The 12,226-nt window shown below is 44.1% G+C and overlaps 1 protein-coding gene across 1 annotated transcript in view; it reads left to right on the forward strand.

The window, feature by feature from the left end:
- LOC119740285 overlaps positions 1–12,226 on the forward strand; it is a 92,984-nt gene that overhangs the window by 70,103 nt on the left and 10,655 nt on the right. Inside the window, exons 11-13 of the mRNA XM_038215552.1 lie at positions 1,835–1,981; positions 7,484–9,634; positions 11,955–12,045. Of these exons, the coding sequence (XP_038071480.1) occupies positions 1,835–1,981; positions 7,484–9,634; positions 11,955–12,045 (2,389 nt within the window). The remainder of the gene's footprint in view (positions 1–1,834; positions 1,982–7,483; positions 9,635–11,954; positions 12,046–12,226) is intronic.

Raw genomic sequence — 12,226 nt, forward strand, 5'->3', positions numbered from 1 at the left:
CCGGGGATTGTGTAGTTTGTAGCGTTTTGTCTGCGGGAGGGCATGCCCTGCTTTTTTTTGCAGGGGTGAGTCACCAAGTCACGGAAAGGGGGTCGATGGTGTGTCTGTAATCCATTCCTGTTTCGGCCCGGTACTTGGCGTCGGTCCTGATTATGCGTAAATTAGCCGGTAATCACCGCAAACGCGATGCCACTCACTACCTGACAACAAACAGTGCCGCGACTCGTTACCGGGATTAGTTGGGATTGTGAGGTGGGGGTTGGGGGGGGGGGATGGGGAGGGGGGGGGGGGAGTTCGAGATTGAGATGGGTTGGATTGGGTGTGTAAAAGAGTCTTGAATGAGCCTTTGAGAGTCAGTTCTGTTAGTGTGTCAGGCTTGTACATGTAGTTCCTTCGTCAAGTCGGCAGACCGGATGACAACTCCTTTGCAATCTGACAAGGCACTGAGTTGATCATTTGCCAGGGCGACAGACTGAGCACCTGGAGTGGAATTGATTCAGTTTCTTGTTTTGTTGTTTTCCTTTTCCCTCCTGTGTTCAATCGAAGAGCCTCCTAGGTTCTTGCACTTTTGGTTGTGGATTGCATGCAGCCACTGCACTGTTCATTACACGTGTCTACTCAAGTCTCTTGAGTAGTGTAATTCCATTCAAGACATGATAATGTACTTCAGAACTTCAAAGTGGCTTCGCATGTGTCCATAATGGTTATCACACTGTTAAATATGGAAATGTTTATCGTATTGTGTAATTTTAATGTGGTGTAATTGCTTTAAGTTTTAATGTGAAAAGAAAAAGTGACTTGCTGAAAGGTTTTTTTTGTTTTGTTGTTTTTTCCTTTCTTTTTTAATTTTTATTTATTAAGTTATTGATTTTGTTCAGTTATGCATTGTATGAACCTACTGAGTGGGTTTATAAAAAAATAAGGGTTTTAAAAAAACATATTTGATATGTATAAATGTATATATTTTTTTATGATGGGGTTGAATAGATAAGAGAATGTTTTTGTAATGAAAGAAAACTGATAACTGTTGACCTCAATACAAGCAAAGTCAACACAATTTCCAATTTTACTGGGTTGCCGAAGGTCATTGACTGTTCCAGTAGCATCCATGTGTCTGGCCAATGCTTCGCTGAGCACACATTGCTGCCTCTGAGCAACCAGCCTCCTTTGCCGTGAGGCTAGTACAGCTGCATCAACAGATATGGCATGCCTGGTCTAGCACTCGGGGCCTTTTTTGTGATGTTGTGTTTAGTTTTGGGTGTTTCTTTTTAAGGAAGTTAAGTCATTTGTCTGGGCTTAGTGAGCTGAGCTTGATAATGTTGGAATAGTCAGAATCTGGTTCGGGTTGAGTTGGAAATGGAGTGCAGTGTTGTCCATTACACAACACCTGAGTGAATCCCCGTCATCTGATTGGTGGGTCGTTGATCACATGTCGTTGAAGTATTGGCCCCAACCCACGGCCCGGTTGCGCCGCAAAAATAGAAGATCTGTTCCACGGTAAATAGAAGTTCCATTGCGCGGCCAGACTATTGGTGGCTCTGACCAATCAGATAATGGGTTTTTTTTTTTTTTTTTATAACTTACAGACATGCAGGATTCTCTTGGATTAGCTGATTTCCTTGTTTTTCATTTCCAAATATGCCTTTAAATTTAAAAGACCTATTAAAGAAAGTCTTGCGACGCGTAGAATTTCCGCATTTGTGGTGAATTTTCCAGTTGTATGTGGGAACTAATGATTATAATTTTGTTAAAATATTATTCCAAGACATTTTTCAAATTATGTTTTTGTTTTTTGTTTTTTTGCTTTTCCTTTCTTTTGCCTTTTCCTTGGTAGTCGGCTGATCCTGAGGAGAGGGCCAGACGGGAACGAGAGGAGAAGGAACTGGAGTGGCAGAGACTCCAACGCGACAAGGAGATGAAGCTACAGCAGCAGCAACGAGAGAGGGAGCTGGAGAGGAGGCTACAGCCTGAAAAAGGACAGGTTGGTGCTCTTGCTTTACATTGTGTCCATCCTGCCATTAGCCTTGTTTCAAGACTCTGAGTTGGTATACTGTGGGCCTATTGTCTTGGAACTCCCAGGTTTCACACAATGCTCGGCCTAAATTTTTTGTGCTGCCCTTAAGTTGATTATGCACGAAACATTTTTTGAAAAGCAAAACGACATACGATGTAGTATGTGCCTTCATCCCATGTTTTTTTGTCAGTTCCTTGTTGCTGTTCTTTGGCATTAAGAAACATTTTCTGCCTGATTGCTCTATGCTTGGTTCTCGGGAGGGAAACTGTTACCACATCCCCCAACCACATCTACACAAGTTGCCTTGCCTCAGATCGCTTGATTTTTGTTCAGACTCAAGTGTACTTTGACCCTCAGAGGAGGCACTTTCTGAGCTCGTGATAACCAACCAGAGACCAAGTCTACCTTTCACAAGAGTTTTGCCTCTCTATTTCAACTTCAAAATTGTCCTTTAGCTCAGGCAATTCTGATAAATCTAAAAAGAAAGGAAAACACCTCTGCTTGTAGCATTTGTGCCATTTTTAATCTCCAGATTTATATTTCCAGTCATTGACGTCAATGAAGATGTATTTTGTTTCTTGTTCATTGTTCGTGTTTCAGTTCCAATTCCCCATTGTGTGTAATGTGTGCCACAGTACGTAGTCCATCAATCACGGCCTTGGTGAAACTGACGTCAAAATTCGACAAGCTGTGAAATACAAACCTTGCAAGTCAAACCTGTGTATGAACTCATGCCTGGGTGTGTCTCAAAAACCACACACAAAACAAAAATGCTCTGTAGTAAAACCTTAAGCAAAAAAGAAAAAAAATCTTCTCAATCTCCCCAGCCACCGCAGAAAAAAAAAATGATATCCTCTGCCCCATTATCCTGTGACGCATGTTGGAAGTCTGGATGGAACCGACTGGACCCGAGGGGGTTAGAACTCGAGTAATAGGTGGCCCCAAGTCTGAAGGACCTGTCTGAAATGTGATCATGCCTGCTCCCCTGCATTCCCCTGCCAGCCACCCCTATAAATGTACAAGTAGTGCATGGTTCAGGCTGCCCTGTGTCAGTATGACATTTGAGATCGGGAGAGAAATTAATGTTTTGAGATAGATTAATGTGGTCTCGTGTTGAATTCATTGCCTATCCACAGTTTCCATTATCGTGGTGTGATCCAGTTTTTCGGTTTTTCATGTTTCTCACTCCCTTGTGCTTTTCAAGTCAATATTTTGCCCCTTGACATTCTTCTCTGGGATGTTAACAGTCCACAACATGTTCGGTTCCCAACTTGCAACAGGGTTTACACTAAGGTGTAGTCATGATGAATAATGTTGCATAGGAGAGGTGTTGATAACCTCAGACTGCACTATCATGAAGTGCATTTGGGGACAAAAATAGTTGAGAAAATGTCGGAAACAATTTCCACTTTTGTAAGTAATTTTGTAAGGCAGCAGTTTTAATGGCATTCTAATGACTGACAGTTAACCATTTTCAGCCATGTTGTTCTTTTGTTTATAACTAAAGCAATTTTTAAGTGAAGGCAGTAAAAAAAAAAAGCTTGTAAGAACTTACTAGGGTAATCATGAAGATGTTTTCGCTACCTATTGTCAGTCTGTCTGTTATGAAACTTGACTGGTTTCATAATTTGTCCTAAATGTCAACGAGCAGAAAGTGTACAATTTTATGTGTGTTTGCGTGGTTTCACAAACCCAGTTCCAGTTTTCCCAGAGGCGTATTGATTTCTCCCTCATGAAAACAAGTTGAATTCAGGGCAGAAATGAAATTGTCTCGCCGGTGTAACAAAAGAAGGAGCGGGATTCGGAGAGTAAAGAATGCGAATGTTTGGGAGTGCAAATCAGAAGCTTTCAGAGTGTGTGTGAGGAGATTTGAGAGGTATTTTAAAAAACAATATGTTTTTCTGGAAGGAGAAGGAGGCATGTTAATAGACCTAGAATTGACATGAATTGAGGGGGTGGTATGTGACATGTTCATCCATCACGGGCTGGGTTATCTGTCTGTTCTCATTTTGCCGGGGAGTAGAGACACAAGGGGGGAAATGATAACTAGGGCATATAATGATGATGGATGGATTGCGTCCTGCCGAAAGATAGGAAAAGGTCTTCCTGTAATGTTGTGAAATTGGGTCATTCATGTTGATCAGCACACTGGCAGTGTTGTCGTTGTAGGGGTTGTATAGTGACCTCGGGGGTATCTCTTTTGAAGTAACTGAAGGAAAAATACAAAACATGATCTTGTGTCTTACAGATCGGCATGTAATCTGCTAAATAAACGGGTTGGCATAAGCAGGCATGCAAGTTTTCCTTGGATCAGCTGATTTCCTCGTTTTTCATTTCACACTTACGCCAATAAAAATTGAAAAACACTGTGGAAAGTTTTGCAAAGATTGGAGTTTCCTCTTTTATTTGTGGCTACTTCCAGGTTGCATGCCATCATGAAGAAGTATTTGAAATTACCGGAGCACACTAGTTTAAAAATGTTGATAAGACCTCAGTTCCTCAATTTAGGAACTGTTGGATTTCAGAGATAATTACAATTGTTAGTTTTTCATAAACTTGATACCGATAATTTGATTCTGCATAGCATCACTTCTCATCCAAAACCATTGGGATATGAGGGGGTAGTGTTTCTAATACACCCAAGGTAATGCAGAAAAGCAGTTTTGGTTTGGGGAATATTTTCTGTCAATGCTACCTTTGAACTCTGGACAGATAAGAAGGAAATCTAACGCTTGACAGCAAAGGCTCCCAACAGTGCCAAGAGACATTAACAATTCATGTCCTTGCCAAATGAGAATTTGTCAGCTCTGCAGTCTGTCATGTTCATGATAGACTACCAGCCAGGCTATGAAACAAGGCCCCAGGTGGGAGCGGTGAAGGTCATGACCTTTCAACACTGTTGGCTGTTAATATTGGCTCATTGAACTCTTCAAGGGTGGTGCAGCTATTGCAGACGAAATGAGATGAAACCAGGAACATTGTGCCAGTGATAAGAACATATTCTGCTGTTACCAAAAAAAACAGTAAATTGTTTGAAATTTCACAAAATTTCAAAATCAGTTTCACCCCCACACACACACGCACCCTTACACAGGCATAGAAGTGGGGTACTTCCTTTGTTCTTGTGTACTAAAATTGTGCAATGTTGCGCACTAATTTCAAAATGCTCTTATTTTAACCAGAATTTATTTCCTGGGCTGAAATTTGGACTTAATATCCCTTTTCTAAAACTCTTCCATTTGCGACGGATCAACCCACCTTGGAAATTCCTAGTTTTTGAGTAAAATCCATATATCTATTTTGTGAAAAACTTGTGGGGTACCAAAACGGTACAGTGGGCATTCCTTGTGGGGTACCTCCCATTGTTCCGGTACCCCATAAGGCAGTGTTTATACGTTCACGCATCTTTGTAAACACCAGCAATCCTGGAACCCCTATTGTCCCTAATCCTCATTCCTTTGTTTGTACTTTTTAGCAACAGCTCTCATTGTTCACAAATTTCAGTCGGGGACTATCGGTCAATCGTGGACGTATTGTTTGTGCCCTAACCCTTTTGTCCTAGGTTCACGATTGGCGGTGTTAACATACTCACAAAATTCAAAGGTTGTTTTGATAAATCCCCCCCCCCCCCAAAAAAACCCCACAAAATCACCAGGTTCTTGTTCGGTTCCTGGATGAAGCAACTGTTCAGTTTCTCCACTGCCAATTCTACTGTACAAGAGTCAACATTTAAAATGCAATTTGATGCTGATAGCCCAACCAACGCTTGAAATTTAATCAATTCCGTTTAATTGCTTGCCCATTAAGTCCCCACTTATTTCCTTTTTCTGGCCCACGCATGGGAAAGGAGAGACTTCAAAAAATTCCCAAATCAACACTTCAGACCGGCTCTCTTGAGCCGATTAGATTAAATGCCAGCCACTTAGAGCTGGCTAGACACCCAGGCTTGGCCAGAGAGGGCCCATTGACTACTCCAACTACAGAGACCATGAGGGACTGGTATGCTGTAGATTAGCCAGACAGACAGGGCTTGAAGTGGCTGGAATGCCTAGGGGGAAGGATACTGCTGGGGCTGCTTCAGGTTATGCCCCTGGGAAAGTTAAGACTGGTCTTGTTGCACACATCGTGGGCAAGTTCATTGGCATTAGGCTGAAATGGATGGTGTGATTTGTACACCTTACATGATGAGCGCTGATTCAGTTTGGCAGATACTTTGTCTGGAAACTAAACAGGGGAAAGCACCTTCATTTTAGTTTATTTACCTAACTCCAGTTAAAGTGCAGTGACATACAATTCAAAGTTTACAATAATCAAGCAATGCAAATGTCAGTGTGATTTACATGGCACGATTTTACACGGCGCTTTTAGTTTCATGCCAGTGAGCGTGTAACATTGCCAATGTTGTTTCTGAGCAAGTTAGATAAACAGAAATCATTCCTTGGCCGTTTCCTGGATTGAGTGTAAATGTTGTGCCCTGTCCTGTTTTTTCTACCGTTGTCTTGTGGACAAAGGGGGTCCCCTCTGAGGGAGATTGTTGCAGCTGTCTTTTGGCAGACGGAGCAACTTGCACCTCTCCCTGTCACCTTTCACATTGGCGCCTGGCGGGATTTTACAATCAATACTATTTCACTTCAGTGTGAGGAGCGAGGTCGTCTGTACTGTGTTCTTGGTGCAAACAAAATGCTTTGCTAGGTGTATTCATGTTGCATTACAGTGTGAGGGGTAGAACTAGGATGACAATAGTAAAGTTTTTGTGATTATTTTTGTCAGTTAATGTAAATTTATACTCTCTCTTTGCAGAAGTTGAGATTGTTGTGCCATCTCCATGCAAATAGTCAACACTTAGTTTGTCTAGCTAACTCCCCTTTCAAGCTAGCCAGCCCAGAATGACTAACAAAGGCAAAAATGAAAACAAAGGACATTTTTTTTGTCCATGAGCGGTAGGGCTGCCGACACCTGATACACAGGCACTCAACCCCACACACTGGGCCCATTGCCCCCTGAATCCGCCGCGCATGCATCGCATTACCGGCCCCCCGTGCATTATTCATGTCACATACTGCCCCAGCAAATTGATAGGAACATAGCGATCATGTTACCGTCTCATTACCAATTGACATTGGTAATCCACACGCTGTGATTTCAGCTGAAAGGAGAGCCCTGCCGCTGAGTCTCATGTTTCAGCGTGCTCTGCCTTAGCCGCCCCTCCTCTGAATCATACATGAAGTCCAGCCGTTGTCTCCCAGACAGAATGAATGTTAAGCTGTTCTTGTGGCAGTCCTTGTGCATACTTCGGCATTGATTGACTGTGTGCAGTGATATGTGTATGGATTAATGAGTCATTGGGGGAAGTGTGTCTGAGTGCTTGTCGGGATATTTATTGGATCCTTTACTTCAGGCTGAACATGCTCGCTTTTATGAGTAGTCATGAGACCGATTTATGTTTCTCTTTGTTTTTATAACTTGCAGCACTCCTTGAGTCAGATGGAGAGAGATCGTTACCTCAAGATGCACTCGTCTGGTGAGCAAGCCCGCATCCATGAAGACCGGCTGTACCGGAAGGGCTATCTTGGCCAGACCTCGGAGAGTGAACGTCTGCAGAGGCATGAGAAAGACCATGCAACAACTGCCGAACTCATGAAACTGAAAACAGAAGAGAGTCGAATCAGAGAAGGCCATGGCTTCAAGGTCTACCATCCCGCACCCAAGCCCGACGGCCACATAGCGTATTATGGCACAGTGCCGGCAAGATATGAGGACTCCCGCTCTGGGGTACCAGTGAGGACTGAACAGTCCAAACACATGCCTGCCTTCCACATCAAGAGTGAACCTCCAACTGGTTATCAGCCGTTCAGGCATGCCATACCCAGCAGTCACCCAGAAAATGCTGGCCTTGAAGGAGACTCATCAGCTGACGACAGCAAACCCAATATTGCATTCTTAACTAGAACTGCTGACCCTCTCAGGACAGGTAGTATAACCGCTGGAATACCCATCAAAGCGGTGGGTGCATCCCGCAAGGATATCCCCACGCCTCCACCTCTCCGCAGAGACCCGGAACCTGGCAAAGCAGGAGAGGCAGCACCGCTAACCTGCGCTATTCAGAGCAGGGATAACCTGGGACATCAACCGATGTACACAGTTGCTGGGGGCTCCTCCCAACATCCTTCATTGCAGTCTGGCAAATCAGCCTACGCGAAAGATGCTGTGGATCTGCGAGTTGGTGACAGTGCTCACAATGTGCCCGTCATTGTGCACAGTTCCATCGGCAAGCCTCCACCCCTGCAGGGCCAGTCGGTTCAGAGCTTAGCAAACACGAATCGCAGCACTGGCCTGCAGCCGCAGTCACCACTACGTGTGGCCACTCCACAGCAGCTCTCTGCTGCTGCCTTGCAGTCCTTTGAGTTGCAGAAATCTGGGAAGTCGCCATCGGGGTATCCCCAATCCACAACCCATTCCCCTTTTTCCCTGCAGTCGGGGCACACTTCCCTTCTCATGTCTGCCTTAAGACCGAATGACACCAGTCGGCCAAGTGATTATCCATCTCCAATGGATTCATCCAGAAGTACGGATGTGCCATCCACAAAACGCAAATCCGGTGGATCAGGTGGGGCAACAAAGCGCAAGCATCCCAAGGTCAAAGGAAAGCACCCAGAAGCATGTGATGAGGCAGGTTCTGCCTTGAACTCAAACACTGATGACAGGAAACCCAGCGGGGCTTTCTTTGCTGAGACCTACAAATCCTTTGCCAATGATGCACGCAACAGTCAGATCACAGGCGGGTCTGCCCCTGAAACCTTCAGTAGGGAGACCAGGAACAATGAGAATGTTGAACTCAAAATTGAGAAAGTGGACCAGTACCGACTGGGTCTTGACCCGTCTGGTTCTATGCCTATGTTCAGTGATCGGATTAACAATGGAGCTATGTCAGACAGCGATAGTACACGATCCTGCTCCCCAAAGGCCACAGGCAGTGAGTCGTCCGACAGCCGCAGCGTCAAGACAGCCTCGCCCAACCGATCTGGTGGTCACGTAAACCTGAAGAAGGCATGGCTCCAACGTCACAATACCTCCTCAGTCATCCCGTCCAGTGGCACAACCAGTACTCTAACAGAGCGCAAACTGTATGAGCTTGGTGTCAAAACACCCAACAGTGACTCTTTAAAACTGCTGGAATCCCAGTCCAAGGAGAGGCTTGCCCAGGCCATCCCCAATGGCCACATGCAACAGGCAGCAGGCTACCTCAACAGCAGTCGAGGTGGGGACAGTAAGCCCCTCAGTGCCGTCACCCTCGCAGACATTCCAAAGAGCAGCGTTCCGGACCACGTCTATGACTTTGACAACTCGTCCACGTGCTCGGACAGCTCCACTACCTCCAAGAGCCGCAGCAAGCGTGGCCGAGAGTCCAAACACTCCAAGAAACACCGGGACCGGAAAAGACGCTGCGGCTCCAGCGACAGAAAGAGCAAACACCACAATGACAGCAGCAAGGAGCTTGCTAAAGGACGGGGCAGTGTGGTCCCTGACAAACAAACTGCCGAGGATAATGATTACGATGGATACAAAAACTTCAGTGTTCACAGTGTTCATTCAGAAGGAGACAGAACAACAGAATTCAAGGTAAGATAACGCGTCTTCAAAACTTTCAAAGATTAAACAAATGGGAGACCATTTGAAAGAACATTTTCCTTCACATTGTGTACTAATAGCCCCGTAAACTAAGCAGTCTCAACATAGTGACAGTTATCTACTCTCTCAGGAGTAGCACACGGCCCTGATTTAATTCTGTTCTTAGGTTTTCTATTTAGTACCACTAGTTGGAGAAACACAATGCAACATTGTGTATGTCAACCCTGAATGCCCCAGCCAACCGTGAAAATGAGCTTTGCCTTTACAAATAAATGAAGTCCAAATATGAAATACGAGTGTCCTGAAATTCACACAATCAGCTATGTAGCTGTAAGCCTTACTCATTATGTCACATGAACACACATAGGGCAACCCTATTTGAAGCTCAATTAGAGATTCACAAAAGCCAACCGAGCCACTGCGGGAAAGAAAAACTTTCATTTCATGGACCATGGATGTGTGTGTCATGAATACCTTTCTTCCTATCCGGAGCGGATCATTCCATGATAACTTGTATTTCACAAGGCAGCTCGGCCACATAGCAGGCAACCAGGAGAAGTCTCGTTAAAGTTCAATTCAGCAATGGGGGCTAATCTCTCAGCACCCAGAGCGAACTGACCTGGTTTGATTTCCCCGAGGTGATAAGTGGATGTGTCCCACTGAAAAAAAAAAAAAAATGGGAAGGGAAGCTGGCCGCAGACTGTTCTCATTACTGGGCCAGGAATTTGATAGATTGGCTCCCTGACCCATTTTTATTCCAATTTATTTTTGGCCTTGTGGATGTATTTATGGGACCAAGAAAACCTGGTGTTATTTTTCGGCGGAATTATCTGAATGCCGTAGAGATTTTGAAAAAAACCTATGCCTTTTTTTTAAATAGTGTCAAGGAAGCCGAGTCCTTTTTTGTTTTTTATGGAAGTTGGCAGCAAAAAAAAAAATCTTAGATGGTGCCAAGTCCCACATACTTAAGCTGACAAGGATATCCTATCCCAAGTGTGAGGATCAAAATGTGTGATAAGGCCTTGGGAGTTGTAGTGAGTCAATCGCAAGTCAATCACAAGTCCAATTTACAAGTCGGGTCATGAGTACCAGGGGAGGATGATTAGCGACAAAGAATTGCCTTTGTCATAGGTCGTTACTTGACTTGAGACAGGATATTCTGGGCCCCATCTGTGGAACAAGCTCCCTCAAGAGATCCGCCAATCTGACTCAGTGACAACATTTAGGAAGCATTTGAAGACAGAACTATTGTTCTACTTTTTTGGTCAAGCGCCTTGATCTAGCTTTGTTTAGGATATGTGCGCTTAATAAGAACCCGCTATTAATATTAGTAGTAGTAGTAGTATTATACGTGTAATGGTAACATTAAGGAGACACGTTATCGTAATTTCTTCACACAATGGGAGACTTCGGTCATTTTCATGTCTCCCTAATGTCACAGCCCCCCCCCCCCCCCCCCCTTTAGAGGCAAAATTTTACCGTCGCAATTATATTGTATTTGTTGCTCATGGTCTAATTATTAAACATACCGAAATTCGTGGAAAAAGGACAAGGGAATATTGGGTTAGGGCACATTTAATGTCACAGCCCCCCCCCCCCCTTCAGAGGCAAAATTTTGCTGTCGCAATTAGATTATATTTGTTGCTCATGGTCTAATTATTAAACATACCGAAATTCGTGGAAAAAGGACAAGGGAATATTGGGTTAGGGCACATTTAATGTCACAGCCCCCCCCCCCCCCCCCCCTTCAGAGGCAAAATTTTGCTGTCGCAGTTAGATTATATTTGTTGCTCATGGTCTAATTATTAAACATACCGAAATTCGTGGAAAAAGGACAAGGGAATATTGGGTTAGGGCACATTTAAGTCTATGGGGATGTCTCCCAAATGTCCAATCCAGGGTAATTTGTTATTATTAATATTATAACTTGTCATTGGCTCGTGATTGACTTTTGGGGACTCAAGGACAACTCCAATATTCTGGGTTAAAGCTACTTTTGTGGTTAATGGGGAATAATTTTTCCAACCGTTGTTTCAGATCTGTACCCGATTGTCTTTTCTTAGTCAGGGCAATTGTTGTGAGAGTCCATATGAAAATCAGCATTGCTGAGTCCGAAATTCATTTCTCTCTGGCACAGCTTGCTTGACTAAACTCTTCCGGGCGAAAAAATGATCTGGACCCCTTTATCCGTGATGTGCAGCAGCAAACCTTTAGCAACATTTAACCATTGTTCATATAAACATACGATTGTTAAATGATGACCATCAATCATGTTGTGCTTACGGTTTCTGCTTTCTCTCTCTCTATGTAGTCTCAGATACCAGCCGTCATGGACCGGTTGATTCTGGCTCCCAAGAAACGCATAGTCACCCGGGCACGCAAGGAGAAGGATAAGTTTGATGGTAAGTGCCTTTGTGATCTGAATGTTCGCATTCCTCAAATGAGTCGCAACAAAACGTCCTGGACAAATTATGATTGATAAATCAGCCATCTATGCATTTACCATAGTCCGGATCTTTCAAAATCCACCAAGAGATTTTGGAGGATTTTTCAAAATTGAGGAAGGTACAGCCCAGTCGATTT

Source organism: Patiria miniata, unplaced genomic scaffold (assembly GCF_015706575.1).
Source record: "Patiria miniata isolate m_02_andy unplaced genomic scaffold, ASM1570657v1 HiC_scaffold_10, whole genome shotgun sequence".
Classification (NCBI taxonomy): Eukaryota; Metazoa; Echinodermata; class Asteroidea; order Valvatida; family Asterinidae; genus Patiria; species Patiria miniata.